The sequence below is a fragment of the Protopterus annectens genome, chromosome 16.part0 (genome assembly GCF_019279795.1).
Source record: "Protopterus annectens isolate FY-2018-M chromosome 16.part0, PAN1.0, whole genome shotgun sequence".
In the NCBI taxonomy this organism is placed as follows: Eukaryota; Metazoa; Chordata; order Ceratodontiformes; family Protopteridae; genus Protopterus; species Protopterus annectens.
The window spans coordinates 476,239,864-476,258,388 of record NC_056750.1 but is presented as its reverse complement, the minus strand read 5'-3'; the positions used below and the strand labels follow the sequence as shown (position 1 = coordinate 476,258,388).

Here is an 18,525-nt window from a genome sequence, read left to right as displayed (position 1 = left end):
GAGTCATCTCCCTTGCGAAGTGGCATGATATGAGATTTGTTTCATAAGGCTGGAGCATGCATTTCTTGAATAGACCTGTTTATGAGAATGGATACTGGAAAGGAAATTGAGCTGGTCCCTATTATTAGGAAATCACCAGGAACTCCATCTGAAGTAAGTGCACTGCGTTTAATTTGTTTGAGGTATTTCTTGATTATTATGGTAGATACTGGTTGGAAGGAGAAAGAGTAATAATGGAACCTGAAGGTGAGACTGAGTGGAATGTAGTTAGATTATTAAAGGAGGTTTGTGTTTTAAGTTTTGTTGTGAAGTAGTTTAGTGATGCTAGAGGTAAAGTGATCATTAAAAGTATTAGCTGTTTTTTCCAGGGAGCAGTGGGGGGGGGGGGGTTGGGTTGTTCATTTGATCCAGGATGTATTTTAGATATGGTGGCCCAGAACTTTCTAGAATTTCTGTAGCATCTCTTCTGCAAATTGGAATAATAAAGTTTTTTTTCAAGTTTTATCTGGCATTTGGCTTTATTTTGTAAGTAATTATATTGTTATATTGTTGAAGATTATTTTCTGTTCTGTTATTGAGTCATGTCTTCCAGGCTTTATCTCTGTTCTTTATTAATTACCTGTTACTAGGAGTGAGACAAGGAACAGGGTTGTTTTGTACTCTTTTAATCTTGGGGGGGCATGCTGTTTAGCAGCTCCATAAATATCTTATTAAAATAGACAACAACATCATATGGTACCAAAAGTTCTAGTTGTAAGATTGTAGTGAGGTAATAACAGTTCTGGGTCAAAGTTGTTCATTTGGTGAGGAGATTTATATGTGTTCCCTGGAAGAGATGTATCATTCTCTTCTGGCATATATGGGCATGTGTTCACTAAATGTGCTAGCTAAGGTGCTATGGAAGCTTATATTGCTAGGGTAACTTGTTAATAACCAGTCCAGTGTGGATTCTAGTTGGATCACTGATAAGTTGGTTGAAATTGTACAGGTTTATACTGGAAGTTGTTAGCTCGGCAGTGAAACTTGACCAGCCGATGTTAAAATCACCTAGCATAATTGCCTGTGTGTGTGCATTATCAGATAACCAGGATAGGATGTCCTCCAATGTTTTTGTCTCCAGGTGAGATATAAAGGGCTGCCACACACATTGTTTTGTGTGCGTTTTGTTTTAGGTTACTTAGAAGATGTTCAGTATGAGGAAGGAAGGAATGGTAGATGGAAAATGTTACAGGTTTATGTTCAAGCTGGGGGGGTATTTCTGTGTTATGATATTCGGTTTTAGCCAAGATTCTGTTGTTGCTAATATGTCAGGGGAGTGATATTTTATACATGCATGTAGTTCTGGAATTTTGCTTTGAATGTTCATATGGAATTGATTGAGTTTCTTGTTGCTCTTTCTTATTTTGTTGTGAGAGGTGTTTCCATTTTTGGGCAGGGTTGATTTATTATTTGTGGAGTAACTAGGTGCCTGAAAGGTTCCATGGTTGGGGTGAATATCGACTGGTAGCAATAAATGCAATAGTACATTTATATGATTGTGTTGTTTTAGTTTTTGCAGTGATAGTACCGCGGAACCTTTTTGGTGTTATGGAGTATTTTAGGTTTACTAAGGTTAGTGTGCTGATTTTTATTTTACTGGTGACGTACATTGAACAGGATGGATGGAGGCGTTACACTGTATCTTGTCTTTTGGTAGTAGATGAAGTATTCTGGAAGTTGCATTTGGTAAGATGTAGTACAGGTTAATAATATGAGCATGAGAGAGGTAATAGTGAAACGTATCATGGGGAGTGGTGACTTTAGGGTATACAGTGTTTTAAAGGAAAGCATCTTTAGATGGTAAAAGAGAACAGGTATGGTCAGTCATAGTAATAAGGAGACATAAGAAGATGTTATTGGTTGGCTATGTTTTGGAGGAGGAAGTTGTTGACTGTAGTATAGTTTTCTATGTGGGTTACAGTATTTGTCGATTGTAGTAACTTGGTGATGTAAGAGGTTGTTATTGGGGTAGGTAGGATTTGACATGAGAAAATTGTTTGTGGATTGGTAGTATATTTGTGGGGGTGGGACTAAGGTTATAAATAAACTTAGACAATATGGAGTTGTGGGATATAGGGATAGGGTATGGGAGTGGAGTGATACTGAGTGTAATGGGTTGTACCTGACAATCTTGTAGTTGGTCAAAACTGTGAGAAGATTTCCTAACTGCAGAAAATAAATTTTATTCAGCTTAACTTTTATTACTGGTGCTGTATTACTGTAAACATGTATAGACTATCTTCATTATTGTTAGAGGGAATTTCTCATTGTGCAGCAAGAAGAAATAGTTGCATAACAATAACAAGAGAAACTAGAAAGTGTGTGTGGGGGGTGGGACTGGTGCACTATTAGGATAGTAACTAACTGACAGATTATATTTTGAAAAAGGCACTATTAAACTGGGCCAGAGTTGAGGGTCTTATTTCCCAAGCCATGTGTGCACACCTATAATGGTCAGTACAGCAATGGGCTAAAACCCAGTAAAATTATTTGAGAAGACTTGAGAATATTTGTAGCAGTTATGTAAAACAATAGTATATAGGGTTGTTAATGTAGGATGAAAAACTTTCTAATCCTCAATGCAGTTATCCTTGTTCTGTCAGGTTGCGTAGAGAGACTACCCTCACAGTTGGAAAACAATTCACATTAGAAGGGAGAGGTGAGGTTACTTGATAGCTGGGGCTGACACAGACCTTTATCTAGGGCAAGAGATGAGGGGACAGAAAGAAAAATAAGTAATGCTTGAGAATGAAGTTAATTTGATGAGTTACTATAGTGTGAATGTAATAGAGAAAGGCAGATTGTGTTAGAAAGCCAACTTTCTCTACATGCCCACTGAAACAGCTTTGGCCTAGAATACCCAGACACCAGCAAGCTGAAAACTCCAGGAGAAGGTCAAATAGACAAGGTTCAAATGTAAACAAATTATGCAAACTTGAATTAAACCAGAAAAGGAAAGCCAGCCTTCTCTACATACCAACTGAAACAGCTTTGGCCAAGAATATTGACACATCAGCAAGCTGAAAAATGAAAAACTTTGGGGGTGATAGGGAAGGCAAAGGCTAATGTAAAAATTAGAAAACACTAATATTTTTTGGGGTTTTGGGGGGGGGGAGTAGCAGTAGATTAACCATACCTCTCAACTGTACAGATTTTTGCAGCATGTTCAAATTTTTGCTTTATATTCTTGCTCTGTTCCACATAAAAATTGTGTCTTTTGACAAATCACTGGGATGATCTCAGGATTAAAGTAACTAAATAACGACATGTATTTGAGTCTCAGACTTTATACCCTTCAGAAAATGCATGCTAACACAAATCCTGTTATTCTAGCAACTTTCTAAGTTTATAAGAGCAATATTTAAAATGTGTCCCTATGTTTGGGCCCCCCCCCCCCCATTATGTCAGGCTTTGTCCAGATTTCTCATGCTAAGAGGTTGAGAAAATTATGTGATTAGCCCTTCATAAGGTCAATTATATCACTGAAATGGGCTGTATTGAGTGATAACTTTTGCAGTCAATACAAATATATACAACAGTGGTGCATAGTTAGAGACATGACCTGCTCATCAAACATTACAAATATATAGTGCATAGCTATAAAGACGTAATCAGTTCAGCAAGAAAAATAGGAAGCAAACAGCATATACTGTATTATTAAACATTGACAGTAACCTATATACGACTAGATGGAACTAGAACATTTTGATTACTGCCAGTATCAACACTGTTCCTGAGTATAGTGAGGTATTACTTTAATTAACCAAATATCTAGCACAATATCATAAACATTAAAAGCCCTATATTAACCGATTTATTAGCTCATAGCAGTTTAACATTAACAAGGTCTAACTCAAGTGATGTACATTTTGATAATACTGTTCTGCATCAACATTATTTGCTAATCAAATACCATTATTTTGCAAATTATCAGAAAAATTACTAGTCAGCCTTGCTGAAGCATAAATGAAAACAGAAGTGAGAAGCCAAAAAAAACATTGCCTGAATTAATCGGTTGTGTCTGTTTTACTCTCAAAATAAAGCTAGCAGTCATAACTAGGCCATGTAGTTCCAAAGAATACCCATATACATACAGAAGAGATAGTCTGCCATAGAAATGAGGAAAAACATTTCAGTGAACTTATAATTCAGCAAGGTTCACTCTAGTAGAGCAACAAGCACAGTGTTAGAAGCGAAAAGAAAATTAAAGCAATCCTCTGCTACAAAATGCATTAAACTTCCTTGAATTCAGCTGTTATGTTTCCTAGTTCAGAAAATGCAGTGTTAACAATTAAGAGTACAGACACGTTTACTTTTGGTAAACATACTGGTCCTGGGACATGTTTGGGGAATCTCTAACAATACTAAGCTTTAAAATGGTGCATGACTGTCTGTAGTATGTTTTTGATGTACAAAAAGCACTTTTGGAAGGGTGAATAGCAAATCAGAGACAATGGGAGTAGTGGTAGGCCAAGCTCTACAGGCAAGTTCTATTATAGTTTGGCCAAAAAACAACCTGAGAAGATTTCCTGACTGCAGAAAATTGTTTTCTTTCAGTTTAACTTTTATTAGTGGTGTTTGCATTAGACATTACAGCTGCATAACAAGAGAAACTAGTGTGTGTGTGTGTGTGTGTTGGGGGGACTGATGCTCCATTATTCTGAGGATACGTAACAGACAGGCAGAGAGATTATATTTGAAAAAGGCACTATTAAACTGCTTTGAGGGTTTGGTGCTGACTATGTCCCAAGCTACATGTACATACCTACTGTGGTCAGTACAGCAATAGACCAAATTTCAATAAAATTATTTAGAAAACTTAAGAAAATTTGCAGGAGTTATTTAAAAATAAATAAATAAAAAAAATGGCTGTTAATGCAGAATTCCTTTGTTCTTTCATCTTGCTTAGAGAAACTGCCCTCACAGTTGGAGACAATGCACATTAGGAGGGAGAAGTGTGGTTGCTTGATAGCGGGGGCTGACACAGACCTTTATAGGGCTGTTAATGCAGGATGAAAAACTTGCTAATCCTCATTGTGGTTATTGCTTAGAGAGACTGTCTTCATAGTTAGAGACAGTGCACATTAGGAGGGAGAGGTTGGGGTCACTTGATAGCTGGGGGCTAACACAGATCTTTATTTTTGATAAGCACACTGCTTCTGGGATATGTCTGTGGAACTGAACAGTACTAGGCTTTGAAAAAGTGCTTCTTGTGCTATTAACTTTCCAGGCACTGAATTGCCTGTAAAATGTCATGTTTTATTAAAACACACAGTTGATAATGTTAGCTCATGCTATATGTTTTTTTATAGAACTTATCCTATAGTACTCTAGGTATATCTCATCTGGCCCCTGTCTCAGACTGACAGAGTAGACACACAGCTTTGTGCTTATTTATTTATTTTTTTTTAGAGTATTTAATTTCATACGATGGTTGCTTTCATCAATAGTCTTCATCATATCAGTACTTAAGTTAAGCAAACCCTTTATATTTAATAGCAAATTTCAGGCTAGGAGAGTGGAGAGGCATTTACAGTAGCCATTCATAAGGAAAATGTATTTATTTATGTATTTATTTACCAGGAAAATCTGACTTGGAATGAAGCCAATTTTCAGTGGAGGCCCAGGGAGAAATGCTCCAGACACATCTTTGTAACATGGGAGGAAAGTGGATTACCTGGAGAAAACTCACACGGATGCAAGGAGGACATGCAGACTCCACACAGAAGGCACCCCAGGTGAGAATCGAACCAGAGAATCTCTTGCTGTGAGGTGACAATGCAACTGCTGCACCACTATGCCATCCAAATCTCAGACCAACCAATGCAAATAAATTTGTATTGGTTGGTCTGAGATTTGGACATCAGCAGTTATGGCAGGGATTAAGGTAACCTATGGAGAGGATGGAGTTGAAATCCTCTTTGCATATAGATTCAAGATTTGTCAGGATCTAGGTATATAGAAAAATGTTAAATCATTGTTATAAAAATTCAATTATATTTGCTAAGATTTATTATGGGTACTATCCACCTCCAGTCTGACTAAACCTGATTAAAAAAAAAAACACCCAGTGAATATGAATGCAATAAGCATTTCTTTTTTCTCTAAATTCTTGTTCTGGGTAGTTGTAGTCATGTTTAAGGTGTGTTACACTGGTAGATCATTCAAGAAGGGCAGTGAGATAAGCGAAGGCAAGATGCTGTATGTTCCAGAAAAAGAGCTAACTAAAGAGAGAAACATAAACTGCAAAGTACATTAGGGCACAGTTTTTTTTTTGGACTATTGAGTATGAGGTTTGTTAGGCTGATTGTGAATGTTAATCTTTTGCTTGTTTTTTTAACAAAGCTTTGATTAATAGTTTCCAAAACATACAGGATCTGATACCTTTGTTGTTTTCAAGGCTGTATAATAAAGTTGTCTGTGTTACTGGGAATACTAATAGGACCACCTTGATGTACAGGCTGTTCATGTACAAGTGGCAGCAATGTTGCATTTGTGACCCAACATGGATGGTCTCACTGTAGATCAACTAATGTAAACGGATCATGTTTATTATATATTAAGAATGGAGACCCTTCTTGGTTGGTTTACAACTTGGGTGAATCACAAACAATAAAATACCCCCCCCCCCATATAGTAGGGGTTGGATGATCTTTAAAATGCCTAACTCATAATGCTGCATCCTGAAGTTACAGGGTCACAAAGGAGTCCCAGTTCCTGAACTCATTGTTGAAGGAATAGGTGTAATGAATGGTTCAGAGGTTCATAGGTAGGTACTAGGCTATCGGCCCAAGGGCCTACGTAAGACTAGCCAACAAGGTTCCCTGGCTTACACCACCCAATAAAGTTATTTTGCTGTGCCACTGTCGAGCAGAGACACAGAGGTGATCCCCAGGATGTATTTCCTATTTCCCATCCACTCATCAAGATTTTTCACATTTTGAGTCTTTGCAGCCTTATTTTTAGCTCAGGTAACAGTGATGCAATAATAAATATGAACAGCAGAACACATGGTTTGACAGACTTGCCCAGGCACGGGCAGAAATTGCTGTGTTTTCTTTCAGTTAAACATTGAATTGCTAGTAAAGTGAAGGAGGTGTGCATGGTTAGGACCAACCAGGGATTTCCTCTGAGCCGTTGGCAGGTAACACTAGAGCAAGTGCATGTAAGAAGATAGGGATGTGAGTTAGTGAGAGAAAGTGTTAATAACTTTATCTATGTATTAGTTTTGGAATGGATAGAGACATAGCAAATGGAAGAAGACAAGAGGGGATGCAATCCCTGCATATTTACTTTACAGAAAGCTCAACATTAGATGCAGAATTTGAAATCTTTGTCATTTTAAATGCTAACAAGAAGTAGTCTGCAACCTATTTAATATACAGCAAACACTAACAAAGACAATGTGGGTTTAGAAAATCTGGAACTGTCATTACCTAACTAAACACAAGACGTAGCTAATTAAAAACAACGCATTAGCAAAAAAAAAAAAATGGATGGTGAAGCTAATTGAAGTACTGGGCAAAAAACCTAAAAAAAACTAAATAATACCACAAAGCTACTAACTGACTTAGCAATCAGGTGAAATTCACAGAAATAAACATGCTAAAGTACATTCATAAAAAATAGAGGAAGTATACAGAGAGAATTGCCCATAGGACAGAACATCAGTTAAGTGAGTACATTAAGAAATGTGTTAGAATATATGCAGTGAAACAAACAAAAGCCTTCTTAGCACTCTGCAGAGTGAAATTTACAACAACCTCTTTAAAGCTCAACAAAAACCTCCTCATGGTTTATGAAAAGTCAAATAATAGAACATATTAAGAGAATTTGCTTCTTTAAGTGCTATAATTTAAAACAGGATTTTTGCTTATTTATAATCGTCTGAGAATAATGTTTGATACAGCAGTTTTACTTCCAACCTTGAATATGTTAAAATGGAAACATAGCTTTTACTTTTAAGATTCTTTGTGCCTGATGCTTGAAAATGCATATTCACACAAAACTTTGTGGTTTGTTCTTGTGTCTTTAACTTTTGGTTATTTTTAATTTTTTTTGCTAACATTCTGCCTTGTACTATTGTCTCTCTGTCTCTTATGCAGTTTCAAACTTCAGATGTGTTCCAAAATGGAAACACCAAGAGAATTCTAAATAAAAGCAACAGATATTTCCAGACAAAAATAGAAGTTCGATGAAACTCAACCAGTCTTTATGACCTAGACATAACTACCAACTTGACTCTATGCCTTTTAGGTGATGAAGTAACGAAAAACAAAATGAATAGTTAAACACATCAGGTATTAATTATTTAGAAAGTACCAAAACAAAGCATTCTTACTAAAATATCAGAATTAGTGATTTCATTAGGTATTTCAAAGTCAAAAGTAAACAATGGAATATGGTATTATAGATGTATATGTGAGCATGGGTGTGTGTGTGTTTGTGTGTATGTATAAACATCTTGTAAATATGAAAAAACGGTTCTCTAATAACTACTCCATATTTATTTGTTTCTTGAGTCCATGCAGTTACAAAGTGTCTTAAACAAAAATTAAACTTAGCTTCTTTCTCCAGCAGGACTTTTGACATGTTTAAGAACAGTTCTGGATTACAGCACTGTTACATAATAATAATAATAAACTCTTAACAGACCAACAGACTGAAGCTGTTTGTTATCCTGTAATGGTGAGCAACATGAACAAAACATTTCTATATCTTTCATATGTTCCTGAATTCTTGTTCTAGTTCCATGGATTGTATGTATAATATGTCTTACAATGGCATCTTAAGACATAAGCAGCTTTTTACTATAGAAGCTTTGTTGGGTCATAATCCTGAAGAACTGTCCACTGCTATCATACACTGCAGTGTCAGCTCTGTGCTGACATACAGAGCAGGCATTATTCATACACTGCAGTGTCATCACTGTGCTGACATACAGAGCAGGCATTATTCATACACTGCAGTGTCATCTCTGTGCTGACATACAGAGCAGGCATTATTCATACACTGCAGTGTCATCTCTGTGCTGACATACAGAGCAGGCATTATTCATACACTGCAGTGTCATCTCTGTGCTGACATACAGAGCAGGCATTATCGGGAGCAATACTATTCTGACAAAATGGCTTACACAAAACATGCCTTAATGGACCAGTGTTTTCATTCACTGTGTGTTTTACTTCAGTATTGCCTAGAATCACTTCATTTTCATATTTCTGTTCCACATCATTCAAATTCTTTTCAACATACTTTTTTCCCTATATGCATCTTTACAGACTAAACTCTTCTAGCATCAGCACTGCAAAGCTGATTAAAAGCAGGACAGTTTTCATCTGTCCACCTTACTCATGTGTGCCAACCCTAACCCTGACCCTACTCCTACTCCAGCCTGACACATTACATTTCCCTAAGACTATCACTATTCAGACAAACTAGGCTTGTCTGCGATACTAGTGCCTTTCTGTTTGCTGTCCATGCATCATTGATGTTTCTGTATGTAAACAATTGGAAATGTATGTGTGTGTGTGTGGGTGTATATGTATGTGTATTGTGTATATGTATATATATATATATATATATATATATATATATATATATATATATATATATACATACATTTTATATGTGTGTGTGTGTGTTATATAATATATATATATATATATATATATATATTTATTTATTTAACTTTTGTTTACCGGGAAAGTCTGACTTGGAACGGAGCCAATTTTCAGCGGAGGCCTAAGGAGAAACACTCCAGATGCATGTCTTTGTAATGTGGGAGGAAACCGGAGCACTCAGAGAAAACCCACACAAATGCAGGGAGGACATGCAGGCTCCGCACAGAAGGCAATCCAGCAGAGAATTGAACCAGAAAACCTCTTGCTGTGAGGTGACAACGCTACCAATGCACCACTGCTCCATCCATATATATGTTGGGTATGTCAGATAATTTTATTTTCCTGACAGTGGTACAGTAATTATTTATAAACTAATGCATTTAGTATTTGGGCAAATGATGTTAGGATGTCAAATTGACAATTGATCTGCAGTGGGAATGGGTTAGTTATTTTAAGAAGGTGGATGATAACATTCTAACAGAATGATTCCCAGTATGGAGAGGAAGAATGTAGATGTAGTTAACCGACAAAAAAATTTGTGGAACAGTCTTCATTGCAAAAGACATCCTCTCACTGTGTGCCTTGCTAGAGGATAGGTATGAACCTGAGCTTTTACCTTTGAGTGATGAGGACATGATTTACAGATGGTGGTCATTATGAGAATTGACTTACCTTAGAGAGGATATGACTTCAGTGTTCTCTCCATTTCAAAAAATAGAAGAAAACATGTACTGAAGTAAAAACCAAAAGGGAGCAACCAAAGCAGTGTTAAGAGTATGAACGTTATTTCTCCACTTTTCATCCAACAGGACTTCTTCAGAACAACAAAAAAATTGCAAAAAGACCAACGTAAGTACATTATTACTATATTAGTTTATATTAGTGTATGTTCTGGTTGCCCAGAATTTTATGTTTTGATGCCGACTCGTGCCCTTCACAAGAGAGTAAAAGAACATATTCATGCCATCAAAAACAAATACATTGATACTGCCCTCTCTAGGCATAGTTCTTCTTGTGAGTACTATAAAAAGTTTTTGTTCTATGTCTTTGAAAAAGGTTCTTTGGACATGAGAGGTGGGGACTACAAAAATGATTTGGAAAAAAGAGAGCTCTCATGGAAAATTAAGCTAACTGCTGATGAATATCCAGGTTTAACTGGGACAACAAAGTGTTTTTTAAGAGATCGTAGATGAACAGTCAAGCCACATGCTGCAAAAGGAATGGTTACAGTGGTCAAAAAAAATTTTTAATTGATTATTCATGTTAATAGCATTTAATAGTTTTGTATCACTTTTTATAGCTTGTTATTCAATTAGTGATTATATTTAAATGGAAGTGTATTTAAGTTGGTCTTTTTGCAATTTTTTGTTGTTTTGAAGAAGTCCTGTTGGATGAAAAGTGGAGAAATAAAGTTAGTGTGCTTAACGCTGCTTTGGTTGCTCCCTTTTGGTTTTTACCTTAGTCCATATTTTTTCCCTACATTTTTTGTTCGTCATTACCAAGTACATCAGTTTTTGGTGCCCTCATTTCATTATCCTTTTAATGGTGCTTCTTTAATGTCCTAGTACTCTGAAATGGATCTTCCTGCTAATCCCTGCATTGGAAACTTTCCCCGAGATCATTTTCCAGGTATTGAGAAAGGTCAGATGTTTTTTCCTCCTGTTTCTTTGAATGACTCAGAGTGGTTATAATTATGGTAGCGCTATGTTCTGTGTTTCACTTTCTGGCAGTAGAGACAGTGCTGCTGTTGCTGTTCCTTTGCACATACATTTTCAGTCACATGAATGCTTAGAAGGTCTTTTTCATGAATCAAGCAAATGGAAATGTTATATGTATATATCAAGAGGCAGAGGGCGAAGCAGAATAGAACGGTCCCACTTAGGGGCTAGGTTCACTGTCCTAGTGCAGCTTGTGATATGATGGCACGTGCTGGCATAGCACATATGCATCTCAGGGCATGAGAACTTTTGGGAAAAGAAATGCCAGATTGGATTGTACAGGAGGACAAACTCAATCACCTATCAAATTAAGAAGTGTTAGATGATGTTTTTCAGTATTTTGCTAATCCATACCGTAACATTTAAGTATATTTTATTTCTGCCAAGAAGAAAGAGAGAGAGAGAGAGAGAAGACCACTTTCTAACAGGAGCTAAGACAGAGATTTTATATAATAATTGTGGTGGTAAGAAACAAGTCGCACAGTATATGCTTATCTACTGCAGTTTTGATTTTTTCATTGTAAATACATGACATTTCTAAAATATTGTGAAAGGTTAAATGCAGCCTTATGTGTTGCCATCTAGTCACACGATATAAATTAAAATGTGGACAGCATCTGTGTTACCTTATCAAGCTACCAAGTAAAAAATGTAACATTTCTATTCTTGTTATAGAGCCAGATAACACTGATGGATGTGCCAGTATTTAAAGCTATACAACCAGAAGTAAGTAAATATTTCCATGCACATTTATGTTGTATGAGGGTTATACATAGACAGCAGTGTAAACTGAAGTAAGATGTATATTATAATGCATGTTTATTTTAAAGCTGTTTTAAGTTACAGTCTGACTAAACAGAAGTTATATTATGGAATACAGCATGAGTTGTGTTGCGCAATAATGGTGTTTGCTAAGTTAACTCCAGTGAAGGTATGCTAAGTTTCCACTGTGACTTCCAATGGGCGGAGCCTAAGCTTTTTGACAGAATCAAATTATGTCCTCACATTTTAAACAAATGTTCATATCTCTGGAAACATAGAAGTTACTAAAGAAGGATAAATGACAAGTTCTTCCGCACAAGCTGTTTTATAGTAATAGTGTTCTTTAGGTTTGAGGTCTTAAACTAAGTTTTATAAGTCACAGTAAACACAATAAATAGTAGGTTTGTAATATTTGTTAAACAGCTTACAATATCTCAGCAACCACAAGACACACAAATACTGTCAGCAACATTTTGTTCATCCAGCTAAGAGCTTTCATACGAGGCTAAAAAATAAGCCTTACTAATTGTAGAGATATTTAGAAAAAAATTACATTTATAGCAATGTTTTTAGAAACAGTTTTAGAGAATAATGTGTTTATGTTCCAAGACACCATCTATTTACAACGTGTTGACATAGCAATGGGCACACCGTGTGCCAATAGTTACGCCAATATTGTTATGGCCTCTTGGGAGGAAACGGAATTATTTAAACTTAGTAGTTTTAAGAGTTCAGTAGGCTTTTACCGCAGATTTGTTGATGATTTGTTTTTTGTTTGGAACAAAGATGAAGATTCATTGAATTTGTTTCATGAAGAAGTTAACAATGTATCAAGTTTTTTGAAATTCACAATGAACTATTCTTTACATGATACTTCCTTTTTGGATGTTAATATTGAAATATATTGAAAGATTTTATAATGGACTAGTCAACACTAGTATACATAGGAAGGCTTGCTTTAGGAACACCTTATTACATAGGACTAGCATGCACCCTAGGCATGTGTTTAATAGTGTGGTTAAGGGACAAGCAATTAGAGCCTCAAGACTTAACCCCTCAGAAGAGGGATTTGAACAAAAATTAGATGATTTGAAAGATAGGCTTTTATGTAGAGGTTATAATATTCAAAAAGTTAATGAAGCTATCTGTAGTACCAGGTTATCTAGAACTACTACAGCACATCCTTATTTTTCTGAAGCCACATCCACTAGTATCATTAAGCATAATATCACTAAGCAGAGTGACAACTTGCCATTAACTAGAATTTCAGTTCATTTTACCTCTGACATACAATTCATTATTGACATTTTTAAGAAACATTGGGAATTACTATTATTAGACAATGATATTAGGACTATAGTAGGAGATGAACCGAAATTTATTTTTAAAAATAAAAGGAATCTCAAACAGATACTTTGTTACCATAAAATGTCACCTAGTTATGAAGGTGAGCGTCATAAAATGTCACCTAGTTATGAAGGTGAGCGTCAGCAGATTGGAACGAAACCTTGCATGAGATATAATCAATGTGTTTACATAGATAAGATTGATAGATTTATACATCCAGTCACTAGCACTATCTTTTCGCTTAAAGCTGCGGCGAATTGTCAAACATGCAATGTGATATATTTAGCTAGATGTGTACAATGTAATGCTTTCTATATTGGAAAGACGAATAGGAAGTTAAAGGAAAGGATTAGGGAGCATTATTACAACATTACAACAGGAAATAACAGTAATGCACTATCCAGACACGTGATGCAAACAGATAATACACATCTTTTTAAATTTTCAGTGCTGCAAGTTATATATCCCAACAATCGAGGAGGTAACATCATTAATTATACAGAATGCTGTGAAATTAAATGGATTATTAAACGTAGAGCCGATAGAATGCCTGGTATTAATGATAAAGTTCCATTGAAGCCTATTTTGAGTAATAGGAAATTAAAAATCCACACACACACTAATGAATAATGCAGGTTCTTATAGAATTGATTTTATTATCAGACATTTTATGCTCTATGAATATACATGATCATTTGTTTATTTAATATTTATATTAATATTTATATTCATATTAACATTATTATTTATATTTGTATGAACTTTTACACCTGTATGAATTATTACATTTTTTATATTGAGATTCTGCAGGCTTATTCATGAATTAATTAAGGTTCACTTACATGTGTTATATTTATATATTAGTTTATTGCTCATGATTTGAATATGCTTTTTATTTTAAATAGTGTTTAAGTAAACTTTAGTATGAATAATTTATTGATTTTATAATATATTTGATTGCATATTTTAATTACAATGAAATATTGTGAAGGAATTTTTAAGCGCTTTGAAATGAGAAATCTATTACCTTCATATATACTAAGTTGTATACTTGTGTCTAAGGAAGTGATGTCATTAATTTTAAATCAGCTTAGGTTATTTAAATGGTCCAGTAATTGTTTTTACAAGTCTGAAGAAGCCCTAGAGGTGAAAGCACTTACTGTCTTTCAATGAAAGTCCGATCGTTTACAAGTTGCTTTTCATTTTATAGTTTTAAGTTTAAAAGATGCTATTTTCATCTGTTTATACGTATTAGCGTGCTGCTTTGGTGGTTCCTTGGATGCTATTTGCAGTTTGGACAGTTAAAAATTAATATCTCTTTACATGCACTTGACAGAGGTCAAATAATAATAATACATTTGTGTTTACCATGGTGGAAGCTTTAAGATTAAATCTTTTACTACTTTGTATGTAGCATGGTTTAAGCAATATTTGGTGCCTAGAAGCATCAGTAGAATGTAACTGCAGAAACACCTGGAGGCGTCACTTGGTTTTAATGCATTAAGATGGCTAACTGTACTGGAAAAAAGTCATTCTTCTTCTTGGTGACTCAGTTTTGATGTAAATTATTTATGCTGCTTTTCATATCTTGACATCAGTAACATTATAATATGTGTAGAGTGCACATATATATTTTTTACTGTAATGAAAATGTAGCATGTCAGCATGTTGGCATGGAGTGATAAAGCCTTGACTACAGCACAGGTGAGCTGAATTTGATTAGCAATTTTGACACCTGTTGTCACTGGTAGAGGAAAGAAGAGAATGTTGTAGCTTTGCCTGAGTACCTTTCTTACGTGTGGGGATGACATGCTAGCCAGGGTAGGGCAGAGATTGGAAGGGATGCCAGGCTGAGTAAGTGATGAAAACATGGGAGGTGTCAGTGACCTAGAGGCTGGAATGGTGATACAGGGCCATGTCCTTTTACTCTTCTAGCCTACTTAAGGGACAAAGTGTTTACAAAGGGTGTGACCTATAACCTGGTAAGCCATCCCCTACTTACACAAACAGTGAAACAGTAAACAGTGTAACAGTGGATTCTCAGGGTCACTCTCTTTTTGCAGGAGATCCATGTTTGCAGAGTGGGACATACTAGAGGTGTTACACATCCAGGTGACCTCCATGAATAGTGCCTGCTGATAGGGAAGCGTAGGAGTAGGGTACCATGCAGAGAATCCTAAAGTTCAAATGGAAAACAACCCATGAGAAAAATAATGAGAATGTGCCTAAGGGGTTCTTACAACATGAAGCCAGTAATTTGCAAGGAAACAGTTTCCTTACAAGTGAATATTGTTGACGGTTTTGTTTTCTTACCAGTCAGTAGAGTGAAATAAGACTTTTTTTTGCAGCTTTGTAAACTTATTTTTCCCTTATATGCTAAGTGATATATGGTTTGGTCTAGATATTAGCCGCATTATAAAGTGATATATTTGGAAATACTTGGATTGTATTTATGCTATTCTTTGGCTTTTGGGCATGTAAAACATTTGACAGAATTGCCACTGCAAGTTTATTTTCAGTGTTTATTTTAGTTTTTCTGGTTTGCTTGATTACTTTGAATTATGCATTAAAAATGTTGAAAGTTTGTACATGTATGGTCTTTTCAGGTGACATACACTATAACTCAGGCCCCTCTCCAACCACACATTTAATAACCAACCTAAACCACCTACCCCCCTTCACCCAAACACTCCCCCTACACATCTAACCTTTTACATGCTTAATATACACAGTATTCTTAACAAAAATCAGTGAATTCCATGCATGGATGGACAAATAGTCTCCCGTCATAATAACGCTCACAGAAACTTGGCTCAAACCTCACATCTTAGATAATGAATTTCTCCACCCCATCCCCAGCTACAACATCCTTTGCCTTAACAGACCCAATAAGAAAGGAGGCGGAGTTGCCATGCTATAGTCTGAACACCTTCACCTCTACCCTATATCCAACCCACCCCCTATCTTTCACCCTGTCGAAGTCTTAACAGCCAACTGCAAACTCAGCGACCACAAAACACTAACAATAGCTGCAATATTTATGTATATCTATATCTACATCTTTATCTCTCTCTAAATATATATATATATATATATATACATATACACATACTATATATATATATATATATATATATATATATATATATATATATATACACACACACACACACACACACACGCACACACATACATGCACACACACACACACACACACACACACCCTGGTGACAATATTCCTATATTAGAACACATCCTCTCCTGGCTCATACACAGCATACTTAATAAAACTACTCTCTTAGGAAATGTCAACATCAGTTGACTATCCCTAACCTCCAACTCTCCCAGCTCTAGCATCAACCTGCATGTCTTCTCTCAACTTATCTCCACTCCAGCCCACTTTAACAAACCAACCAACACCATTTCTGTCATTGACTGGATCTTAGTTTCCAGTCCTAACCTATACCACCACCCAAAATCTCTACCTGATTCCATTAGTGACCACTGCCCAGACTGCATACAAAGATCCCCCTCCACCTTTTTAGGCCTAACAAATTCAAAGACTGCAGTAGCTTCTCAAACTTCCACCCTGACACATTTAACAACACTCTCTCCTCCATAAACTGGTCCTTCCTGACATGCCTACATCTAGATGATGCTATACCAAATTTCTACACCATTTTTGCACACCTACTCCACTCTCTTGCCCCTTTTAGGAAAACTAGAGTTAAATCTCTTTGTTCTCCCTGGCTATCCCAATCCACTCTCTCACTCATGCTCAAAAGAGACAAAGCCTAGAAACTCTGTACTAGGACTAAATCCTCCATCCATCACCAAGCCTATAAAGAATGTTGTAACCTCACCAAAAAACAGGTCTACAATGACAATAAAAACTTATATTTAAAACCTCAGCCAATCCCTCAGTGCAACCCTAAAAATTTCTGGAACAGTATTAATCAAATCCTTCACCTGAGCAACCTCACAACAGCAAACCCCCTGTCCTAGAAACTGTCACCATACTTAACTGACACAGTCAGTAAATTTTTGCAGACTTCTAATTCCTGTAATCTCCCTGACACCCCCAACCACTCTAACCAAAGCAATTCCTTCTCTCTAAAATCAGCTCCCACTAGCTACATAAAAAAATCCTTCTTGAGCTTAAGCCTTGCTCTCCATCTGTGGGCACCCTACCTCCACTCTTCTTTAAACTAGCTGCTAACTCCATAGCTCACCCCATTTCCATAATTATCAACCACTCTAGACACAAATTCACCATGCCTTCACTTTGGAAACAATTTTTTACCATACCTATTCACAAGGGAGGTAATTCCACAGAACTGTCTAATTACTGGCCCATAGCACTACTGTCCCCACTCTCCAAAATATTCAAAAGATGTGTCCATAAGCAACTCATTGACTACTTGCTCCAAGAAAACCTACTCACTTCCACCCAACATGACTTCCATTCAAATCACAATACCACTACTGCCCTTATTTCTTTTACACATTCTGTCTCTCTAGCAAGAGATAACAACAAACTCATTTCATGTTTCTTTCTTGACCTCTCTAAAGCATTTTACATAGTTTCACACCCCATACTCCTCTCCAAACCTCAGTCTTTCCAGTTCCTCCATCTCCTGGTTTTCTAGCTCTCTCCAACAGACACAATCTGTTAATGGCTCTCCTCAGTGTCTCTCTTTCTCCCCATTAAGATGGGAGTTCCCCAAGGGTCAGTTCTTGGTTCCCTATTGTTTAACATATTCACAAATCACCTGCCCATGTCCTGTCCTAACTATTCTCTCATACAATATGCTGACAAGTCCACAATCATCTAAACTTCTGATTCCCTCTTTGATCTACACAACCCTTACACAAAACTCCTTCAACTCTGTAGAAAACTGGCTCACCAATAACCATCTCATTCTTAATCCCCCAAAAAACAAGCTTCTTTTATTCCTCCCCAAATCCCTAACACATCTTAAACCTACATTCACCATCACATCCCTTAACAATACTGTCATAAATGTTGAAAATAA

At 36.2% G+C, this 18,525-nt stretch overlaps 1 protein-coding gene across 1 annotated transcript in view; it reads left to right on the top strand.

The window, feature by feature from the left end:
- The window catches only part of RALGPS1 (Ral GEF with PH domain and SH3 binding motif 1), a 3,844,659-nt gene that overhangs the window by 1,139,804 nt on the left and 2,686,330 nt on the right, over window positions 1–18,525 (top strand). Inside the window, exon 7 of the mRNA XM_044058136.1 lies at window positions 12,056–12,106. Coding sequence (XP_043914071.1) covers window positions 12,056–12,106 — 51 coding nt within the window. The remainder of the gene's footprint in view (window positions 1–12,055; window positions 12,107–18,525) is intronic.